This window comes from Oncorhynchus clarkii, chromosome 24 (assembly GCF_045791955.1).
Source record: "Oncorhynchus clarkii lewisi isolate Uvic-CL-2024 chromosome 24, UVic_Ocla_1.0, whole genome shotgun sequence".
Classification (NCBI taxonomy): Eukaryota; Metazoa; Chordata; class Actinopteri; order Salmoniformes; family Salmonidae; genus Oncorhynchus; species Oncorhynchus clarkii.
In genome coordinates this window covers 6,066,236-6,090,304 of record NC_092170.1, presented here as the reverse complement: position 1 = coordinate 6,090,304, position 24,069 = coordinate 6,066,236, and the positions used below count along the sequence as shown (strand labels likewise).

General features: G+C 46.3%; 1 protein-coding gene across 1 annotated transcript in view; it reads left to right on the top strand.

Moving 5' to 3' along the window:
• Window positions 1-4,188: 4,188 nt before the first annotated feature.
• LOC139382362 (cell adhesion molecule DSCAML1-like) overlaps window positions 4,189-24,069 on the top strand; it is a 193,911-nt gene continuing 174,030 nt past the window's right edge. The window contains exons 1-3 of the mRNA XM_071126356.1: window positions 4,189-4,438; window positions 15,992-16,312; window positions 22,627-22,773. Of these exons, the coding sequence (XP_070982457.1) occupies window positions 4,189-4,438; window positions 15,992-16,312; window positions 22,627-22,773 (718 nt within the window). The remainder of the gene's footprint in view (window positions 4,439-15,991; window positions 16,313-22,626; window positions 22,774-24,069) is intronic.

The following is a 24,069-nucleotide window of genomic DNA, read 5'->3' as shown; positions in this document are numbered from 1 at the left end:
ACATATCTTCAGTGCCCATCTTCCTGTCAATATTTTATTTATCTTTATTAGAGACTATATAGTAGAATTCCCTTATCTAAGACATATTTGAGAATTCTAATAGATATTTGGTGAGGTGTCATAGATATTTTCTAGGATGTCATTCACTGCACTGGACTGGATCCATATTGGAGCCACAGAGATTGGCTTAAATGGCTGCCATATTGAATGTGGTTTGGACAGTACTTGAACATTGTGTTTGTGTCTGTGTGCTGTGGTTAGCCTCAGGGACTTTCCAGTGCGCTACTAATCATTTGCATCAGTCGCCATCTCTTTTTCCTGTTTCCTTTTTCAATCTCATCATCTCTACCCCCCCCCCCCCCCACACACACACACACACACACCCCATCTCCCTTTCATCATTCCCTCTGTCTCATGCAGAGATTCTCTAATGTATAAACACAGAAAACAAGGGAGGGAGAAGGGAGAGTGAGAGAGAAACGAAGAGAGAGACGAGCATCCGAAAGGACGAGGTAGCCCCCCCTTCCTCAATCTCCCTCCTCTTGTTATCCTCTCTGGCTCATTTGAATAAATTAACACCCCTGATGTCTCACGTCAGCAACCCCCCCCCCCCTCCCACACACACACACACACACACACTAACACACCCCACACAGTTGGCTGTTCGGGAGAGGTACCAGATATATTCTGTGTTCCTGCATACACACACACACACACACAGTGCTATGCGAACATACAACACTTTAATATCTAAAAACACTTAGTTAAATGCATACACGCTGGTGCCTTCCTGGAATGTGCTGCGGCAGCCAGGCACAGTTCTGAGATTCATATTAGTCTAATGCAGATGAATCTAATCCAGCCCAGAACACACAGGCAGGGCGTTCTACTCACTGGAGCATGGAGAGATCTGTGGCAGGCAGACACACTGACTGGGGGAGCTGGAGCTGGGAGGTGGTAGAGATGTGGAAGTGCACTCGGCAGTCTTACTACCTGTCCACCATAGTCACCATTTTTTCACTGTGGATTCCAAATGGACAGTCATGTTAATGAAAGTTGTCCCCCCTCAATGTTTGATTATCCCCCCCCTCCCACCCCGCGGTGACCTTGCCGACTCCATGGGGGCTGGGGCTGTGCATTAACACCAGATACATTAGCACTAATATGATCCTAGCATGTAGCCATGGCCTGAGGGGCCCTCTGGTTGGCTGAGGGTTAGCATTAACATTCGCCCACCTGCCTCTTCACTTCCTTTCTCTCTCTCTCTCTCTCTCTCCCTCTTTCTTTCTTTTCTTCCCCTCTTTCTCCCCAACTCTGTCTCAGATGCTCTCCCTGTCCTCGTTGTCCTTTTACTCGCTCCACCTCTCCCTCCCTCCCTCCCCCTCTCTTTTCCTCACTCAGCCTGTGTATCTCCAGGCAACAAACGAAGAGGGAGAAAGAGGTGACGCAGATGAACCATGAGGTGCGCCGTGGACGGCTTGACTCTTGTCCAAAGCGATATCCATTGCTGTGGCTGGGAGCTCGCCATTTTACAGGACTGTCACGTCCCGTGACGATCACTGCTTGAAGTACAGTATAACCTGCTTGTCAGAAAAGGTCAGATCAGAGTCAGACCTAAGGAGAGAGGATTGCAGCCTTTCGGTATGGTAACATATGTCACTCATTGCCCACAGCAGGTTGGCTCTTTCTGTGAATGGAGCTGGATACTGTTATTGTGAAGTCTACGGCTACTGTGGGTAGATGCGACTGTTTCGAGAAGTGAGTCAGTGACGTTTTAATCGGCCGGTTGAGAGGTGAGGGAAGGTTGAAGGAGACAGACAACACTCCGCTCTGCTAGTCAGATGATTTGAAGCCCAAACTGTACATTTCTCTGGGCTACATTTCTCCAAGCCACTCATGTATTATAATTTGTATTATTTACTTGGCCATGGACACTTAGGGTGTGTGACGTGTGTGTGTGTGTGTGTGTGTGTGTGTGTGTGTGTGTGTGTGTGTGTGTGTGTGTGTGTGTGTGTGTGTGTGTGTGTGTGTGTGTGTGTGTGTGTGTGTGTGTGTGTGTGTGTGTGTGTGTGTGTGTGTGTGTGAGAGAGTGTGAGTATGTGTGTGTGCTCTCACTTCTCTGTACGTGGGAGTAGTTAGGTGGGGAACAGGGTCTCTCTCTCTCTCTCTCTCTCTCCACTTACATAATGGAGAGAGGATGCCCAGTAGCTAGCTCGCTACCCTACCGGAGATGTTCTGTGAAAAGGAGAGAGCACAGCTGCTGCACGCTCACATTTAGCTCATTCTACAACCGTACCTTTCCTTATTTCTCCCACTTAGTCAGCCGTACGTTCAGCTTGACTAAGAGTCCAGTTACTCGTCTGCGGCTGTTGTGGCGATGGCCACTGGAAAAGCTTTTCCCTCCATCACTGCAAATCCTTGTCTAATATAGTGACGTTACTGATGTCTCTGGGTCTGATCCGCACTGACCCGAAGCCAGAGAGCATTTTCAAGACGACACTTAGGTGACAATTGTAGTCTGAAGATTTCTAGCCAGTCCTTTCAAATACAGCCACGAGGCATGGTCCTGTTGTTTTGGAGCTTGTTTTTTGGGGGGGTTTGTTCTGTACGCAGGACTCAGTATGTAGGGGAGGAGAGTGAGGGTCGACGGATGTCAGGATTCATTTGTTTTTTTTCGGTGACTGTGCCTCGTATACCCTATAATCAATAACATTACAGTTTGTGTGGCTATTCAATGATTACAGGTAAGATGTGTGGGAGGGGCCGTGGATAGTGCCCGCTGAGGAGGAACTGACGGGACCAAGGCAGAAGGTTACAGTGGGAGCACTGAGGTATAGCCGGGTTTCTCTTTAGATGTGCCTCCAAATTGGCACTCTATTTCATTTATAGCGCACGTCTTTGACCAGCGTCCATAATAGTGGCTCTGGTCAAAAGTAGTGCATTATATAGGGCATAGGGTGCCATTTTGGACAAATCCTATGTAATGTTGTTACTGGCTCTTGGGCCGTTGTCTTTAGGGGTAGTGGAGTTCAACGAAAAGCTGTGAAAACAAGTGGTTTTATGAACCATGTCAGAATATCGTCTAACTCACCATGGTCCACTTCCCATGACCTTTGCCCAGGGTGGGTTGAACTTAATGCTCTACTGACAACTTCATGTTTGGTACCATGTATTTTTGTGACAATGTCAAAAACGATTGAGTCTGACATTTTATTAGCGTTTGCATTTTATAGTTTGTAGTAGTATATGAAGCTTCTACAAACTGTAGATTTTTTTTTAAATTGGCCCACCAACAAAATGTAACTAATATAGCAAAAAAGCATCACTGGTTATGTAGTGCTCAAAGAATGACATTCCATGACTGCAACAATACTTCTATATAAAACTATACATCATCACCATATAAATTAACAAATTCAAATAATGCAATTTCACGTTTTATTTTGACAAAAACAGAGAGATAGTTTCACTCATTTCATTATACCCTCATGTATTATACCTTACTTAACTTAAATTAAATGTTATTTTTACTATGGTAATAAAACATTAACTGAATGTATATTGCGTGCATGTGTTTGTTTGGAGTGCGGGCGGGCGGGCGGCAGAAAAATGTTGCGCACAGTCTCCATGGACGCGCTGAGCCGTGTGTGGCAACCGCATCTGTGCCAGAGGGATTGAGATAGAAATAGCGAGATCTTTGATCGTCATATTTATCTGACTGAACAAAATTGCCTCTCAATCTTGCATGTACTAGGCTACCCAAGCCACAATAACAAAAAAATAAGAACACCTATAAAGTAGACCGAACGTAAATGTATCTATACCATTGTGCCAAGCTAATACAGTCACTGAATAAGGGAGCTCCTTTGTGCGCGAGGTGAAGATGGTAGCGCGGCAAAAGTCCACAGGTGCGCGCGTCCATGGACCTTAACAAAGAAAGAGCTTAACGGACCGAAGCTGATTCTCTCCAGTCACCTGTTATATCACACCTCAAGACACCATACACCTGACCCCCCATAAACAAGCCCAGCCCCACCGCTCCAGACACGTACACAAACCACCCCTCCCATCCGCGCAAAGAGAACAGCTCCATATTCCGTGCGTGTGGTCCTCGTACAATAGACGCACTGCCTCACTTCTCCATCACGGCGCATCATTACAATAGCGGGGGAGGGCCCCTCTCCTCGGATGACGGTCCCGGTTATGGGAGGGTACGGGAGGCGGGACCAGATCAGTGTCCGTTCCTCGGAGTTTGCGAGTCTGGGACTAGGGCTGGAGAGATCGCCGGTGAGCATCGTCACCACTCCAGCACGGAGCCTCGCTTGGCCGAACGCTGCGCCGTGCACTCGTCGGGATTGCACAACATTCCTGAGAAATATACCTGCTATTTATGGCATGTGGCTGGTAACTTTATTCCTGCTGTACTCTTTACAAGAAGGTACGTGAAAGACATTCACACTATTGCTCTCTCCAATCCAGTGTTGAAGTTGGGGCGCATATAGGCTATTTGTGTTTATTTGCGCTACAATAAATGAGGTTAGGTTGAAATTTGCTCATTTACAAAAGTCGTCACTTTAAATTCCTTCTTGTCAGTTAAGGTCAATGGCCTATCTTTACTTGGATAAAACATCTTGAGTTGGATGGGAATAATCGGTTTAACCACACTTAGAATGGAGGATGACAATAAGAATGACTTTTCAGCCACCATCCCTTCTGTCAGGTGTCTTGATCAATCCAAGGACGCATTATGCAGCTGCATAATTACACGTGTTTACACTACTTGAGAAGGAACATACATATTGGCAGTGTGGTCCATATTCCCCTTAACCGCTGTCCGTGGCAGTTAAAGATGGGAGAGATAACATTTGGCATTCATGAACATGTCGAGTTGTGATGAATATGGAGACATTAAGAGAGGAAGAGATGCGGACGCAAAGACTGCGAGCTACAAGCTGCTAAGAACTCCAACTGGGTCTTTGAGCTGTAGGATGTTTATCAGAAAAGTAGCGGGGCATTCAAGTGTACATTTGTTTGCTCTCTTTCCTCTGTCCCATAACAGATAACAGAAGGTGTCGGGCGTATGTGTCATTTGCTAATATGGATTCTTTGGCGCACCAAATTAGTGCATGTCTGTTGAAGAGCGTGCCTTTTAGTGTGCGTGTGTGTGTGTGTGCGTGTGTGAGTGTTCAAAGACAATGAGGGCCACAAAACATTTTATAAGAGATGTGTAAACCGATGCTGAGGATATTGAACGCTGGGATTTTACGCAGTTGGCAATTTGCTTCACTTTCTACAATGACACGGGTCAGCGCAAGCAGACACACTCAATTGTTATTATCGGTAGTCTAATTATGCCTCCTCCATTTTCTATGGCCCCAGATTCTACATACTGATTGGGTTTGCATGGAAAAATACTGCAGATCGAGAGGAAACTTGAATATGTTTTTTGATTGAACAATCGCTTCAGATTGAACGCTTGTCAACCATTTCACCAATTTGAACATAATCCAGTCGATCAAATTCAGTCATAACCCCAAGATCAAATAAATACATATACATAAATAATAAATTAATAAATGCGTAAATAATTGTCTAAAAGGTAATCAGTCTTAGGATCACATGCAGATAGGCCCTAACTCTATTCTGTTCATTCCGTGTTTTCATGAGTGGATGCCCTTTCAGACATTAGAAAGACATGGCCTATATCTTTGCAGGCCAACAGTCCGGGATGGTGTGGTGCGTGTGCGTGGTGCTGCTGCTGTTGTGACGAGGGCTTTTTGTGGTGTTTTTGTTGTATTTAATTGGATTACAGGGTCTTTTTAGATTATGTACTGCACATCGCCTCGTCTCGTGACTGAACAAGACGTGTGTGTGTGTGTGTGTGTGTGTGTGTGTGTGTGCGTGTGTGTGTGTGTGTGTGTGTGTGTGTGGTGAAAGGAAGGAGGGAGGGTTGGGGGTTGCAGCTAGGCAGTGTAGCGGAAAGAGTGGAGAGGGAAGAGATGGAGATAACGCAGTCGAAAACGAACTTCCATTCAGCATAGTTTTTTTCCTTTATTCGTTAATTTTTTGGCAACAATCAATTTTATATTTACATACTATCTGATTTAATGTGCGTTTTAATTTAGAAGAAAATATTTGATCAGAGAAAAATGTTAGCCAATTATCTTACATGCATATGCATTAGGACTGCGTATTTTCCTGAGTCGGGCCGCGCCTCCATAAAGGTTGTCACTTTTGTGGAATGGCACACAACATCCTGTGCTTCATTTGATGAATATCTCTTCCATACATCCTTGTATAATTTGATATTCTCAGAAATATACATTTTCCTTGTCGTTGGTTTTCAGGAGGCTAATTAGTCATTTGTGTGCAATATGAATAACCAGATGTCCCATAATTGATGCGTCTCGTCCATACCAGTACTCCCCAACCCCTGGTTTGAAACTGGGTGCGTGTGTGTGTGTGTGTGTGTGTGTGGGGCGGGGGGTCATTCTTCTTTGTCATGATCTGGTCCCGCTTGTCATTTTATGTAAATGTGATGAGACACAAAACAAATCAGCGGGGAAAGATGCTATCCGTGCCATCTATTCACCGGAAACAGTCAGGCCTATTGGTGATGGCAATGATTGTACATATTTGTTGCAATGCATCAATTTAATAATGTTCATATCAATTTGCGATATTTAAAGCCTAATGTTTTGTCCTTATTATAGCTAACACAAATTCAAATCACCCAAATATTCTGATCAAGACTACGGTGTGTAAAATAATGAGGGAGAGATACTATAGTTATTTTATCAATTCACTGCTGATTCCGGTGTTATCCAGTTCAGCCTGACAGGCCTCCAATATATAAAACGAATACTGAATGACTGTACATTTTCAATTGATAGGAACGATAGAATTAATGTAGGATATACATAGATTAGTTGACACATCTAAGCAGTTGGTTTTTAGGCATGTATATTTCGTTTCCCTCACCTGATGGGAACATAACTACGACTCAATGACTGGTGGGGGGATGAGCATTCATCAAAATATGCAATGTGGTATACGTGGGGGCAGCGATATTATCTTGACGGAACCCGATTTTCTGAACATTTGCCTAAATTAAAATGTGAAACCAATACACCTATATTATTATGAATATTATCATTGTAAAAATAATAATAATTATTATTATAATTCGGCCTATCAGTGTTTATTCATTTGTGATGTGTAAGCATTTTGTTATGCAAAATATATAATTGCATTCTTTAGGCTGCATTTTGAGGCAATTTATCATCTCTGTAATGTCCCCCTTACACACGTCTTTCTCTCTACTTAGTCCCTTTACCGGATGAAATGTGCAAAATTGGTTTCTCTTCCTGTTTACCCAAATCAGCATCCCTTTCCAGCTGTGTAATTAGTAGGCGTCAGTTTGAACTGAAACTAAAGCCTGATTTGCAACTTATTTACAAAAGTAAATCCGTTCATTGACTAGAGGACTGCACTTCTCCCTCCTCTTTTGTGATATGTTTGATGGGATAGCCCTTTGTTTCCATAATCTGGGCCAGATAGTTCTGACAACGGCGTGTTGCTCTCTGCTCTCCTCATAACGTCTTTTGTCAACCGTTATGGCACTCGTCTGACTTACAACCAAGGCCTGGTCGGGCGGACACGGCATTATAATTTTGGAATCAAATGAAAGGCACACAAACTGAGAGGTGAGAGGGCAGCATGGGCTTGTAGTAATTGTTTTATGAGTCAGATTCAGAAATAGACTGCCTCGAATTCATGTACACCACTGACTGCGTCTAGATGCGTTGCGTCTGCGTCCTGGTGAAAGGCCACTACCTCGCCACGTGTGCCAGTACGGTATTTTTGCTTTCAAATTGTCTTGACGCCATATTCATTTGATCATAAACTTTAAAATTAAGTCTCTCACGTTGATTCCAATGATATCGACTCGACCTATTCTGTCCTCTCCTTGGACAAGAGTTATCCCGCAACAAGTTCCCTGTAACCCCCCCCCCCCTCTCTCTCTCTCTCTCTCTCTCTCTCTCTCTCTCTCTCTCTCTCTCTCTCTCTCTCTCTCTCTCTCTCTCTCTCGCTGAATGTAATTGCGAGAGCGACAGTCATACTTACTATTCGATCTCTAAGTCTCTTACTATTCGATCTCTCTACCGTCTCTTCTCCTAAATAGCACCTTACCTATGAACTTGTGATGTGTCTCTGAGCGGCACGGCCACAATAATACCACACTCTCGTGTTAACTCGCATCCCCTCGTCTCGCTCTGGCAAGCAACGACTGTTTTTTTATTTTATTTTTTACCGCGGAGTGTTTGTGCTGGTGACTTGGCCGGTGAACAGAAAAGCCACGGAGGCTGTTCCTCACCTGCATGCATCATTTAGGCCTAATGTAACTTGACCATATGGGGGAAAACAGAGAAATGCCGCTTCACTCCTCTACCCTTCCAATGGGTATCTTACCAATGCCTTTAAAAAAAAATACAAATACAATACATATGAACACAAATGAACACCCAGTTTATTAAGTAAAAAATGATTTGACCTAATTCACACAGATTGTCCAATTGAGTTTGATAACTCAACAGGTATTCTCTCACCTGTTGTTGAGTGGGGCATCTTTTCTGACTTGACAGCCATCTCCACTTTCACAAGATCTGTTGTACCAGGAGAGGAGAGGAGAGGAGAGGAGATGAGAGGAGAGGAGAGGAGAGGAGAGGAGAAGAGAGAGGGAGAGGAGAGGAGAGGAGAGGAGAGGAGAGGAGAGGAGAGGAGAGGAGAGGAGAGGAGAGGAGAGGAGAAGAGAAGAGAGAGGGAGAGGAGAGGAGGTGGGTCACGTGTAGGGCTAATCTGCTTTACCGTGACAGCTCTTCTTTTCCCTCCTTTGCTTCCCTCTTTTCTCTAGCTATCTCGCTTACTGCCGCTCCCGTTATCTCGGACTCAGTGAGAAGGAAGGGTAGAGGATTAAATCACACCCCAAACATCTGACACTCACTTCACAACTGTGAACATCTTTCCTTTAAAGAGGGAGAGTGTGGCTCATCAAATGCTGAAATGGATCCTAATATTCCACTGACACGGCATAATATGGAGAAGGGGGTTGTTTGTGGTGTGTGTGTGTGTGCGTGCGTGCGTGCACGCGCGCATGCATGCGTACGGCGAGGTCATTTCAGCGTTATGCCAATGCATTATCCTTTTTCGCTGTCTTTGTACGCAAAATGGGTATGAAATAGCATTCATAATAATATAACTATAATTACTTCATGCTTTCCTGTAATGGGCTGTCAGACCTCACTACTACGTTGTCGCGGTGTTGTAACTGACCGCAATGACGTTAGTGTTATGTTGCCTGAACATGTTAAGTATTGTATTCAGTATGATTCATCAGACCCATAATAGGAACGCATTCTGGCCTCTGAGAATGTGTACGTGTATACTTGAGCGCATGTTATTGTGTGTGTGTGTGTGTGAGAGAGATTTATTGACCTGTGTGCATGGGATGGTATGAATCTCAGAGACGATTGTGTGTGTGTGTGTGTGTGTGGATGAGACAGAAAGAGCTGCATTATGCATAGCCGTTCACCATAGGCAATATCCCTGTCTCAGTGGCATACATATTCATACGCCATTTTCATACTGCCCGCAAAAGGGGGGGGAAAGGAAATATGCAGATGTGTGTTTGGAGGGAGGAGAGGCTTGAGTCAAATGTGTCACAGCAACAGAACAAGAGCAGGAGACAGAGTGAAGAGGCTTCGCCCAAAAGGAGCGGTGTTTTAGGTAACTCACCCAAATCACAATGACCTTCTCCCGTTGTAAGCAACGCATTCAGGCTTGAAGAAGGAAAGGGAAAATATGCTTCCAAAATGGATGAGTGCGCCTAGCTCCCTCCCTCGCTCCTCTCCTCCTCTGCTCCCTTCCTGCCCATGCCAGGGAAAAGGGCGGGCAGCCTGAGGGCATGGAAGAACTGAGACTTACACGTTGGGGTAGACTTCTCAGAACAAAGAAAGGGAGAATTTCGGTTATTTCAGTCCTCTCTCCTCTCCTTATTTCCACCATTACTCCCTGTTGAATTGGGTAAAGACTGGCCCCTTGCTCAAATCCTCAGACCCCAAAGCCCCGCGTGGGATCCTTATGCCCTCTTTTAATCCAAATCCCAAATCTAGCCCTCTAATCAAATCAAATTTATTTATATAGCCCTTCTTACATCAGCTGATATATCAAAGTGCTGTACAGAAACCCAGCCTAAAACCCCAAACAGCAAGCAATGCAGGTGTAGAAGCACGGTGGCTAGGAAAAACTCCCTAGAAAGGCCAGAACCTAGGAAGAAACCTAGAGAGGAACCAGGCTATGAAGGGTGGCCAGTCCTCTTCTGGCTGTGCCGGGTGGAGATTGTAACAGAACATGGCCAAGATGTTGAAATGTGAACATAGTGAACGGGTCAGGGTTCCATAGCCGCAGGCAGAACAGTTGAAACTGGAGCAGCAGCACGGCCAGGTAGACTGGGGACAACAAGGAGTCATCATGCCAGGTAGTCCTGAGGCATGGTCCTAGGGCTCAGGTCCTCCGAGAGAGAGAAAGAAAGAAAGAGAGAAAGAAAGAAAGAGAGAATTAGAGAGAGCATACTTAAATTCACACAGGACACCGGATAAGACAAGATAAATACTCAAGATATAACAGACTGACCCTAGCCCCCCGACACATAAAATACTACAGCATAAATACTGGAGGCTGAGACAGGAGGGGTCAGGAAACACTGTGGCCCCATCCGATGAAACCCCCGGATAGGGCCAAACAGGCAGGATATGACCCCACTCACTTTGCCAAAGCATAGCCTTCACACCACTAGAGGGATATCTTCAACCACCAACTTACCATCCTGCGACAAGGCCGAGTATAGCCCACAAAGATCTCCGCCATGTTACAACCCAAGGGGGGGCGCCAACCCAGACAGGAAGACCACGTCAGTGACTCAACCCTCTCAAGTGACGCACCCCTCCTAGGGACGGCATGGAAGAGCACCAGTATAAGCCAGTGACTCAGCCCCTGTAATAGGGTTAGAGGCAGAGAACACCAGTGGAGAGAGGGGAACCGGCCAGGCAAAGACAGCAAGGGAGATCCGTCGCTCCAGTGCCTTTCCGTTCACCTTCACCCTCCTGGGCTCCTAGACTACACTCAATCATAGGACCCACTGAAGAGATGAGTCTTTAGTAAAGACTTAAAGGTTGAGACCGAGTCTGCGTCTCTCACACGGGTCGGCAGACCATTCCATAAAAATGGAGCTCTATAGGAGAAAGCCCTGCCTCCGGCTGTTTGCTTAGAAAGCTCTACCGCTGTCCCCAGGCATGTCTTGACTTCCTCCTGGTGAAGGCAACATTGTATCGTCTCATGTAGCCCTCTGGAAGGTTTTAGTGGATTTTCTGCCATCTTGTTTACATTCATCCATCTCTCAGGGGCTTGATTTGGGATTGGGCACTGGGCTTCTATATCCACTGTTGGGTTGGGGTGTTTTTTTCTTCTCTTTCTTTGGTCTCTCTCTTCTTTCTAATGGTTGTGTTGACAGCCCCTGTTAGTCTGTGGCGGGACGTCGTCCTGGCTCCCCCCCCCAGACCCCGACTGGCAGATTATATACATGGCCATCTTTATTATGGGCCTTTCTGCTGCAGGCCACAATCTGTGCAGCATAATGGGAGTTCAGTCCACCACTGTACTGCCCTCTCTGTGTTGTACCGTGCTCAAGTGACTGACCTGGATTCACCAATAGGACAGCTGCACAAGAGCCGCCTCAGCCAATGTGGCCTGTTTGCTTTCTTTCCCCTTTAGTTCAATGTGGGCATGCCTCCGATTTGTTTTGATGTCACTCCGCGGGCGCCATTTTTTATGACATCACAGTATGGGTTCGGTGTTGTTCAGTTGTGGAATGTCTTTCGTTTTTTAAACAAGATTACAGGGATGCTCAATGATGATTCAAGGATTAATTTCTTAACAATTTTTCAAATATGTTGTATATTTTGTGAAAATATACATGTAGCTTAGTTGTTAAGAGCTTTGAGCCAGTAAACGAATGCTCGCTGGTTCGAATCCCCCAGCTGACTAGGTGAAAAATCTGTCAATGTGCCCATGAGCAAGGCACTTATCCTTAATTGCTCTGGATAAGAGTGTCTGCTAAATGACTCAAATGTAAATGTGAGACTGAAAAGCCAGTGTGGCCCTGTCCATGGTGCTGAAATGGTCTGTCTCTCAGAACATGAGCAGAGAGTTGTGTTTTTATATGGCACATGATACAGAATATATTGCACTCAACCTAAATTACACCTTTTAGACACAGAGAAACTGCTCCATTTTGGATAGGAGAGGGACCTCACATACACATTCACACACACATGCACACAGGCACGTGTACACACTCACACTGTCACCTCTCCTCACTCCCCTCATCACTGACCCCCCCAGCACGCACACAGTGACCCCCCCCCCCCCCCAGCACGCGCACTGTGACCCCCCCCACTTAACCCTTCCCTGGCCCTGATCTAACCCAACCACACATATACACACACGCCAGGGGAGTGGGAAAGAGGCCCTCCACGGTGGTGCGATTACCAGGGCGGAGAGACTGTGTGTGTGTTAAATGTGAAAGGAGATTATATGGATTTAACTCTCTGCGTCTGGAATACAAATTCAAATCACATAACATATCCTGCCATGTACTGGACGAGAGAGAGAGAGAGAGAGAGAGAGAGAGAGAGAGAGAGAGAGAGAGAGAGAGAGAGAGAATGGTGGGGAGAGAAAAAGAGGGAGAGATAACATGTATGGAGAGTGAGGAAGAGAGAGAATACATATGTTGACACAGAGGAGAGGAAGAAGAGAAGTGGGAGAGGGATGAATGAATGGAGAGAGAGAGGGGAGAGACAGAGCCACCCTTACCTAGTGAGGGCTTTAGCCCTATCTCAACCATTCAATACTCTGCCATCACTTGTATCATGTTCTTCATTCTGTATTTGCTGTACCAGAGATCAATTGGCGTATGTCTGTTAATATTTACATTATATATACAAAAGTATGTGGACACCTCTTCAAATTCGTGGATTCAGTTATTTTAGCCACACCCGTTGCTGACAGGTGTATAACAATCAAGCACACAGCCATGTAATCTCCATAGACAAACATTGGCAGCAGAATGGCCTTACTGAAGAGCTCAGTGACTTTTAACGTGCACCGTCATAGGATGCCACCTTTCCAACAAGTCAGTTTGTAAAATGTCTGCCCTGCTAGAGCTGCCCCGGTCAACTGTAAGTGCTGTTATTGTGAAGTGGAAACATCTAGGAGCAACAATGGCTCAGCCGCAAAGTGGTAGGCCACACAAGCTCACAGAACGGGAACGCCATGTGCAGAAGCGTGTAGCGCGTAAAAATTGTCTTTCCTCACTTGCAATACTCACTACCGAGTTCCAAACTATCCCTGAAAGCAACGTCAGCACAAAAACTGTTCTTTGGGAGCGTCAGGAAATGGGTTTTCATGGCCAAGCAGCCGCACACCAGCCTAAGATCACCATGCGCAATGCCAAGCGTCGGCTGGAGTGGTGTAAAGCTCGCAGCCATTGGACTCTGGAGCAGTGGAAACGCGATCTCTGGAGTTATGAATCATGCTTCACCATCTGGCAGTCTGACGGACGAATCTGGGTTTGGTGGGTTTGGCAGGAGAACGCTACCTGCCCCAATGCATAGTGCCAACTGTAAAGCTTGGTGGAGCAGGAATAATGGTCTGGGGCTGTATTTCATGGTTCGGGCTAGGACCATTAGTTCCTGTGAAGGGAAATCTTAACGCTACAGCATACAATTACATTCTAGACGATTCTGTGCTTCCAACTTTGTGGCAACAGTTTGGTCGAAGGCCCTTTCGTTTTTCAGCATGACAATGCCCCCGTGCACAAAGCGAGGTCCATGCAGAAATGGTTTGTTGAGATCGGTGAGGAAGAACTTGACTGGCCTGTACAGAACCCTGACCTGATCCCCATCTTTGGGATGAATTGAAACGCCGACTTGACGCCGACTTGAAACGCCGACAGGCCTAATCGCCCAACATCAGTGCCCTTGACTTCACTAATGCTCTTGCGGCTGAATGGAAACAAGTCCTCGTAGCAATGTTCCAACATCTAGTGGAAAGCCTTCCCAGAAGAGTCAATGCCGTTACGGCAGCAAAGGTGGGGGGACCAACTCCATATTAATGCCCATGATTTTGGAATGAGATGTTCAATGAGCAGGTGTCCACATACTTTTGATCATGTCGTGTATGATGTGATGCTGTACACTCCATTCTAAGAGAACCTCTCCACAAATAAAATAAAAACCCAACAGCGTCTATATTGGTCCGCTGACTAGCAATAAGACTCAGTGGGGTTGCGAGCGTCCCAAAGCCTTGACCCTACTCCTTTAAAAAGCCCCTGGCAGACACACACCGGCACAGACAGTTGGCAGACCCCTGTTTCCTGTGCCAAGGTCACTGCTGGAGTGTGGGTCATGTAGTGTATATAGGAAGGCCAGTAAAGAGACTCGGCTTAACTGAAAATGATTGAAGCACTGAAATGAATCTGATCTGAAACATTTGAATTATGACAAATGATGCATTTAAGCCCTTTCATTTTTTTCTCCCCTCATAGCTGTTTTAATGATTTTCCTCATGCTAATTTGGTTCGACATCAATGCACAGGGCTGGCTGTAGGTTATCTGCTGTGCTGTGCTGTCGATCCCTCCTAAATCTACCTTGATGAGGCGTCTAGCCGCCACCTCCATTCACGGCCATTTGTCCCGCGTCATTCAGAGTGAAACAGACAGGGCTAATCCGGCCATTGTTGACACAAACCAGGGAAGAGGATTAATTATAGATCATTGATTCAGAAGAAATGATCTGGCTCTCATTCCTCCTGTCTCCTGTTGGCCCGGGGCCAAGCTGAGCTCAGCACATCCATCCCAACGCTAAAAAGACGTCTAGTTGCCTCCCAGGAGACATTGATGGGGGGGCATCTCCCCTAAGACGACTTATTGGACAACGGCACTTCATTGAAGCAGCGTGTGAAAGCCATAGTGGTTGCAAAGAAGCCCTCCCTCCAGGGTTGTGGTTGGAGATATACTGAAGGCTTCTTTCTCAGTGACGATATAGTCTTGAGATGGGTTTAACTGGCAGACTAGGTTTGTTCTAACGACCTCATGGGGTCTTGGTTTTGTGGGCACGGTATACTGACATGTGGGGGGGGGGTCTGGGGATGCATGACCCCTTTCCCCTCCAATCAGATGCAAGTCCAATGAGGGGTTCTCGTTAAGCATATCTTAGACTACAGACATGATGACAACGCATTATTGAGGATGGATCTCTGCTGTTTTTTTGGCTGCCGGGTCGCTAGTTTCAATTAAGGCGGATCAGAGAGGCGCACTTGAGACTCAAACACGTGCGTGCGCCTAACATGTTACATGATCAAAGTCGATGCCCAGGTTGATTTAAGCTATTGTACAGACCAACTTACCAAACAAGTAGACCGTGTTCATCTGCTCAGAGCAGAGCTTCCCACTGTGTCCTGGCTTATCTCTTATCATAACAGACTTACATGTAGGTGGAAATAAATAATGATTATATTACGTCAGGTCATTTGCCTAATGGGGGAATAGTAATTGATTCTATTTTTGGGATCTGCTGTGCTGACCTGATGGAAATCTCTAGAAGATAACCCAGTTTGCAGATTGGCAGGTAGCTGCCCACACATTGGCTGTGTGTATATGTGTGTGGGAGGATATGTGTGTGTGTGTGTGTCTGTGTGTGTGTGTGTGTGTGTGTGTGTCCCAACCCCACCCTATCTCTTCTCCCCATCAGAGTGAGGATGTGGTCTGGATGCGGCTTTTCTTTGTGTGTTTGTGTGTGTGTGTGTGTGTGTGTGTGTGTGTGTGTGTGTGTGTGTGCGTATTATCCTGACCATGTCTCTCTCCCCCCATCACAGTGAACAGTGAGGATGTGGTCTCGACGCGGCTGTACTTTGTAAACGCCTCCCTGCAGCGGGTGACCTTCTCCAGCTCGGTCGGGGTGTCCCTGCCCTGCCCCGCGGGCGGCGCACCCCATGCCGTCCTGCGCTGGTACCTGGCCACCGGCGACGACATCTACGACGTGCCCCACATCCGCCACGTGCACGCCAACGGCACCCTCCAGCTCTACCCTTTCTCGCCATCCGCCTTCAACAGCTACATCCATGACAACGAATACTTCTGCACCGCAGAGAACCAGGCCGGCAAGATCCGCAGCCCCAGCATCCACGTCAAAGCAGGTCAGACTCAGATTGAACACAGGCAGCCTTTTCTGGTGGAGCCTTAGACAGACGTACAGACATACACTCTTCTGGAGTAGCCTTAGACAGACAGACGTACAGAAATACACTCTTCTGGAGCAGCCTTAGACAGACAGACGTACAGAAATACACTCTTCTGGAGCAGCCTTAGACAGACAGACGTACAGACATACACTCTTCTGGAGCAGCCTTAGACAGACAGACGTACAGACATACATTCTTCTGGAGCAGCCTTAGACAGACAGATGTACAGACATACACTCTTCTGGGGCAGCCTTAGACAGACAGACGTACAGACATACACTCTTCTGGGGCAGCCTTAGACAGACAGACGTACAGACATACACTCTTCTGGGGCAGCCTTGGACAGACAGACGTACAGATATACACTCTTCTGGAGCAGCCTTAGACAGACAGACGTACAGACATACACTCTTCTGGAGCAGCCTTAGACAGACAGACGTACAGACATACATTCTTCTGGAGCAGCCTTAGACAGACAGATGTACAGACATACACTCTTCTGGGGCAGCCTTAGACAGACAGACGTACAGACATACACTCTTCTGGGGCAGCCTTAGACAGACAGACGTACAGACATACACTCTTCTGGGGCAGCCTTGGACAGACAGACGTACAGACATACACTCTTCTGGAGCAGCCTTAGACAGACAGACGTACAGACATACACTCTTCTGGAGCAGCCTTAGACAGACAGACGTACAGACATACATTCTTCTGGAGCAGCCTTAGACAGACAGATGTACAGACATACACTCTTCTGGGGCAGCCTTAGACAGGATAGGTTCTACAGGTGAAGCTGTGTCTCTAACTAAACAGTGTTCCGGGGCCAAACGGAAACACAGTGTCTTCACAAAGAATGAGAGGAGGCTAAGCATGAAGACAGGCTGCAAGGAAGAGGTTTATAAACACAAAGAAAATGCATGTAGTGCCTCAAATACTTTCTCATGCGATCTGATGCTGTACACTCAGCTCCATTCTAAGAGAACCCCCCCCCCCCAAACACAGTGAAGACACCCAAACAACAAAAAACATCTGTAACAAACGGTAAACCAAACGACATCCATATTGGTCCTCTCACTAACAATAAGACTCGGTGGGGGGGCGAGCGTCCCAAAGCCTTGACCCTGCGCCTTTAAAAATCCCCTGGCAGCCACACACACACTGGCACAGACAGTTGGCAGAGTGACCTCTGTGCCCTGTACCAAGGTCACTGCTGGAGTGTGGGGGTGGCCAAACTGCAATGGGGGAGTTCACACACGTACACACACAAGCAGGCTTTGGGATGCAGACTCACACACACACACACACACCAGCCTGTGCCCTGCTTATGCCAGCAGGCCTCCTGTCTCCCAGTCTCACCATCTGTCCATGGACTGGAAAGTCCCCCAACTACACACGCACACACACACACACACACACACACAGCATTTTTGTCAAGCTGGCTGTTCTGGGTAGCTGTGCCAGGTCTTTGTCGGGGTGTTTACTGTAGCTGGAAAGGGAATGAGTTTAAACACGAGAGGGATTGAACAGAGTTGAACAGAGAGAAGAAATATTGTTGGTGTTTTAGGTCACGTTCAGCTACACGTTCAATGAAAATCTGCATCTTCATAATCGGAACGGCCCCCTTACAAGATGTGGACGATAAAAAACTAATCCAGTAGCGATTCCCGTTGTTAACAGTCAGTTGGCCAATGGACGATGGCTACAGACGACACCTACTCCACCATACCCATTATAGCATTTCTGTCCAGAGGACCCTTGTCCCATCAGCTGTACAGTGTCTTTCCAACCAGCATCTGTGTGGGGCGACCTTCCCTAAAAAATAATTACCTCAATTAATCAATTAAATGCTGAGTCTGTAAAAAACCACCATCCCCCACACCCACACCCAACTCTGCAGCCCCTCAACTCCAGCTCTCAGGACTGGCCTGTGTATTGCCCCCCTGTGTATTGCCCCACACTTTCACAGAACGCACACACACACACACACACACACACAAATTCACATACACATTCTGCGGTTACCATGGGCGACAGGCAGGGCGTGAGAGGCAGGGTGTGGCGCGTCCCGCCTCAGGTGTCCGTCGGAGACTGATGACAGCTGACAGCTCGCGGTGTGACACCCTCCCTCCTTTCATCTCTTCAACCCCCCCCTTTGATTCTCCCTCCCTCCCATGCATGCTGATTTCGTGCCAACAATAGCACTGGCACCTGGGTGGATCGCTGTACATTTATGAAAATCACTGCTCGTTTTCTTTCTCTCCCTCTGTTATCGTCAAACTCCTGAGCTCTATTCCTTGTTAAACATTCTCACACGTTTTCATCCTCGGCATTTGACGGACATTTGTAAATCACCTGCCGGTGTTCTAATGACGTTGAAGATGTTTCCATTGGCTCTCATCGGTAGCCTTCCCATCCGTCTCTAGTTCTTGCCATCCTCCTCTCCTTCATTGTCAACATTTGTATAAAAAATATAAAAAAATGTCATGACAGGTCTGATGGAAACGGCGAATGTCGAAAGCCAGAAATCTTGCTTGTTTGTAGGTGACCAAATTCTTATTTTCCACCATAATTTGCAAATAAATTCATTAAAAATCCTACAATGTGATTTTCTGGATTTTTTTCCTTAATTTTGTCTGTCATAGTTGAAGTGTACCTATGATGAAAATTACAGGCCTCTCTCATCTTTTTAAGTGGGAGAACTTGCACAATTGGTGGCTGACTATATACTTTTTTGCCCCACTGTACAAATAAAATATTTGATAAAATATTGAATTTGGCTTTTACTGCTATAGCCCATAGAAAAGCATTGAATAACACACAAAAAATTGCACAATAGACAGTAGAAAAAGAAATCATAAGGAAAATGGTTTTGAAGTTTTTGAAGTGTCTATATCTAGGAGATAAGAAAGCTCAGGAAATATTGTTGTTTTTTGGACACAATTGTATTGAACCCTTTTTTGTTGGCACAAATCTACCTCTACACTTCCAATCATTTGTATGGGTTACCTTCAGACGAGTCCCATGACACTTGTGGGGGTCATAAAGCAAAACAGAGCACACCATCGTGTCCTTGAGAGTCTCCCCTTTCCTTAGTGGGGTCATATTAGTAGCCCAAATGGTTCGGACGGTACAGATGTTTTCTCCTGGTCTGACAAACAGCTCCACCACTTCCCACCGCAGATGCAGATGCAGATGGCCGACATAGGTGGATGTGGTGGATTGAGACGCAGCCCAAGCGTAAACTGACGGAACTTGACGGAGATTGTAATATTGCGTTAATTAGATTTAGATTAGACTGTTAAGGACTATTTCACTTTTCTTTTCTTTTTTTCTGTACATGGGAATTTTTCCACCAAAAGTTATTTTTATGGGCAGTATGTCATCAGGCAGACTTTTATCCGCAATTGGTCTAATTGACTGAAACACATCTCTGGTGGAAAAATGTGCATATTTCATGCATATTTTTAGAGTATTCACATTCAAATCTGTCAGCAGTTGGACGGGAATCTAGCTATTGGCTGTGATGCTACACTGAATAGATATTGGACCTAGACTGAGTTTCTGACCTCGTCTCAAAGCTCAGTCCGAATGAACTACAGCTGAGCGCTCCACTCTTGAGACCTAGCTTATCCTTCCACCTATCAGTGGCCACCAGGGGAGAGAGACCAGATAAATCAAGCCATTCCACTGTGACCGAAAAGAAAGGAGAAATAAAGTCAGTCAACAGAATTGGGACGTGGTAGCCACTGCTGTAGAGCAGGTCAATCATTTTGGAGTACATTACAGGTAGACTCTGTATGGTCCCAGTGACTGCCTGCCTGCAGTTTGGAGCCTATTCAAGTCCTGGTCTGTGTGCCCATTGAGATGACGTGATGATGGAGCGCCTCTCATTTGGTCTCTGGCTGCCTGCTCACCCCTGTCAAACGCCTGCTGTCCTCCCCCACACACACACACCAGAGATGACTTGGTGACTTTACTGTAGGACTTTTTATTCATTTCTTGCCTGACAGTCCGAGTAACCGTCAATGTCTGGTAGTGTAGTAGTAGTGTAAGCGACGCTAGGCCTGTGGCTTTATCCTATGTCCTACGCTTTTTGTCACACAGAGCTAGAGTTACACACACTATTGAGGCCTAGAGTGAACTGGGGTCAGCTGTTCAGTGAGCTCACCTCAGCTCCCCTTTTTCCAACAACACAAACACACCGTGTTTAGACTGAGGGCTGAGCACAGTGGACCTGGGAGAGCAGGTTCACTGGCTGCCCTGTACGATCCCGGGGCACTCCTTTGTATCTCTGGTTTTGGTAGCTCTTCTGCCACAGAAGGAACCTGCTAGCAAGGTGTTGTTTATTCGCATTCATTAACGAGTACAATACAGTACATCCCTTCAGTTTCCCGTTTACTTGATTATTTTCCTTCTCTCTCTTTGCTGCTCGCCTCATAAATAAGTAAATAGTGTATTTGGTTTCCCTGTAGTTAATTATTTAGGCGGCGGTGATACAGGCCTCTCCTCCCAGTGCGCGGAGAGCGCCAGGCCCGTGTTTTTGCCCGTTCCTAGGCAACCGGGGTGCATAGAGTCAGGCATCAGTAACGTCCTAACGACGGCGCGCATGTGATAGGGGAGTGAGTGCTACTCATGCATCAACACTGGGCTACCATTTGCATGCACTTGCCAGGGCTTAATGAAACAAATGTGGCATATTCTGCACCTCTCGCCTCGAAACATGTGCAATATCACTGTGCTACCACAGTTGTTAGCCTACTTCTGGTTTAAGCCCTTTTGTCGGGTATGTAAGTGCTGTTTTGGCTTTAAACAGTCTCGTAGAGGCTTGGTGCTCATAGGGAAATGTAGCTCTGCGTGATGAGATGCAGGTTCTATCAAGGAGTAAATAAATTATTGAACGTATTGGCTTGGCTGCGAAAGGGGATACTTAATCGATTATGCCCATTGACCCGGAGATGGTCTGCTGTGATAAGAAACGGGGACATTTAAATGAGGAATTGGAATGAAGACCTGATTGGAATGATTTGGCCTTTCTTCGATTTGTTACAAATGAGGCTTCGCAATACATTAGGCCACAGTGCAGAGGCCAAATAGGCGTAGGGCTTGGCTACGGTTGCTAAACGCGCGTCTCGCGGTCACATTACGTTTGGGGTAGGCCCACACCACAACGTTAAGGTTAACGACTTCACTATTCCGACAAGGACATTGGCTCTGGTTTCAATGGGTGACACTGGCGGCTGGCATTAAGCATTATTAATGACCAAGGAAATTCAGCTCCAGGCTAGGCGTTAATTATATCGCTAGTGAACTTGGAGAGAGAGAGAGTACAGGCAGGCAGGGTGTGCGTGTGTACGCGCGTGTGTGTGTGTGTTGTCGACTTCACGTGGTTAAACCATTACTCCCATGATTGGTATGAGAGAAGCCTCATAGAATTAGCTGTGGTTAGATTGCAGGGCCACATATTCCCCTCCCCACGTTGTTTTCCAGCTGATTTTGGTCTACATTTAATCGCGTTTGCATCGACATGTCTGAGATGACAAACGCCCATGCTTTCGTCTTCTGTTAGTCTAGCTAATACATTTTGATATTACACTGTTATTATGCTTGAAATACAATTTCATTTCAGTCACACCAGCTATCGTCTTGTCATGTTGCTGTATAGGCCCATTTCAATCCAATCCACACTGATACCCTTGGTGTTGCCATTTTGTCATTTGTCTACACATATCGGTGCGATGTCCAGGGTACTGTGCGTCAAATGCAGAGACCACCCCGTTTGCGACTGCCCGCACCCAGCCATTCGGCGCTGCCTTTTAGAGTTGCATGGGTTTTTCTTTAAAAATGTCATCGCCATTCGCACCAGATCCTTCTCAATGCAACTGGGTGTCACTTCTTTCTACAATCAGTTTCTCCTTTGCATTGCAGGATTAAAGCGGAAACAACATTGGCTTGATGTTGTTTAACAGTCCACCAACCAAATTTACTCTCGGCGTCTCTCAGTGAATTATAGTTTCAGGAACAATGTCAGTTCTTGTATATCAGGAAAAATAGGTATTTGCTTTCCTTGAATAATAATCTAGGGTGCAGGTCAGTCATATCTTGCTCTTTGCTTGTATGATAAGCACCGTTAACTTGAACCGGAAGGCTCGTGTTAGCTTCCCGAACTAATGCCCTTGGCTTTAGCTCAACTGACCAACACCGTATGATGCAGAATAGCCAGGGTTGTTCCCATCTAACCACCCCTCTCCTCTGTCTCTCCTCTCCAGTGTTCAGGGAGCCCTATACGGTTCGGGTGGCAGACCAGCGGTCCATGCGGGGCAACGTGGCCGTGTTCAAGTGCCTCATTCCCACCGCAGTGCAGGAGTACGTCAGCGTGGTGTCCTGGGAGAAAGATACCGTCTCCATGGTGCCAGGTAGGAGCATGTTTAGATCTGAATATATGGAAATGGGCTAATAGGTTTGACTGGTTGGCTGGTTGGTTGATTGGTTATATATGAGTACAAAGATGGCAAACCTTTTAATATGTTTGGGCCCAGATTTTGAAAGTACAACTGTTATTTCCCCATTGCGGGATGGACGTCCATCAACACATGCGTACACACTTTGAAAGGAAACCTCACAACCAATCACCAATGCATGTGAACGGGATTGTTGACGGATTGGCTGATTGCTTAATTGATTGGCTGATTGATCGGTTGGTTATATGAGAATGAAGATGACAAACGCTTCCGATTTTGGCCCAAAGGATGAAAAAAATACATAGTGAACAGACTCTGGACCGTTACCACCAACGGGATTGTGGTGTGTGTGCAGAAGGGTTTTTGAATGTTGAATATGGGCTCCTTATTTAAATGAATATCATCTCCTGTTTTTTTCCGGTATTGCTGGTAAGACCCTCGGACCCCTGTTAAGGTCATTCGGAGGTCGTTAATCAGCACTAATCTGTTTTGTGGTTTTAGTGGCATGTCCCATTTTGCCTAGACCAGAGGGGGGGAGCGGATACATTTTTCCCCCAATTATTCAAAATGGAGTGTCATAAAATAGCCTCTCATGGGGTGATCTGTGGCTAGTCACTCATTGCCGTGTTTAATAGCAGTGTGAGGGAGATAAATCCGACAGAGCTGAAGTGTGTGTGTGTGTGTGTGTATGTGTGTGTGTGTGTGTGTGTGTGTGTGTGTGTGTGTGTGTGTGTGTGTGTGTGTGTGCGCTCGCACCTGCATGTGCATGTGTGTGTGGGAAGAGACTGTAATTCAAGGACATTGCCTCATTGTAACTCATTGGATTGATTGAGTGGACCTGTTTACCCATTGATCACATTCAGACCAAAGAAAGCAGGCATGACACACAAACTGTGTTTATATTCTGGCTATGTCACCGTCTTTGTCCTACATTTGGAGGGATGTGCTGTCAATTTTCCTGCATCAGACAAATATCTAGGTTCCTATTTGTATCTGTGTTACAACTGCTAACATGCTGGTACAGAGTGTGTGTGTGTGTGTGTGTGTGTGTGTGTTGCGCTGTGTGTTGCGCTGTGTGTAAATGCCCATAGTTTTAAAGGTCGCTCTGCGGCCCGGTAATGAATGGAGGGGAGTCAGATAAGACTGCTCAGGTCAGATGATTCGGGTCGCTCCCCTCGCTCCAGCTCTCACCTTCTGATACTCGGCTCCTGTTTCATCTCTCTCAATGTTGTGCGTGTGCGCGTGCGTGTG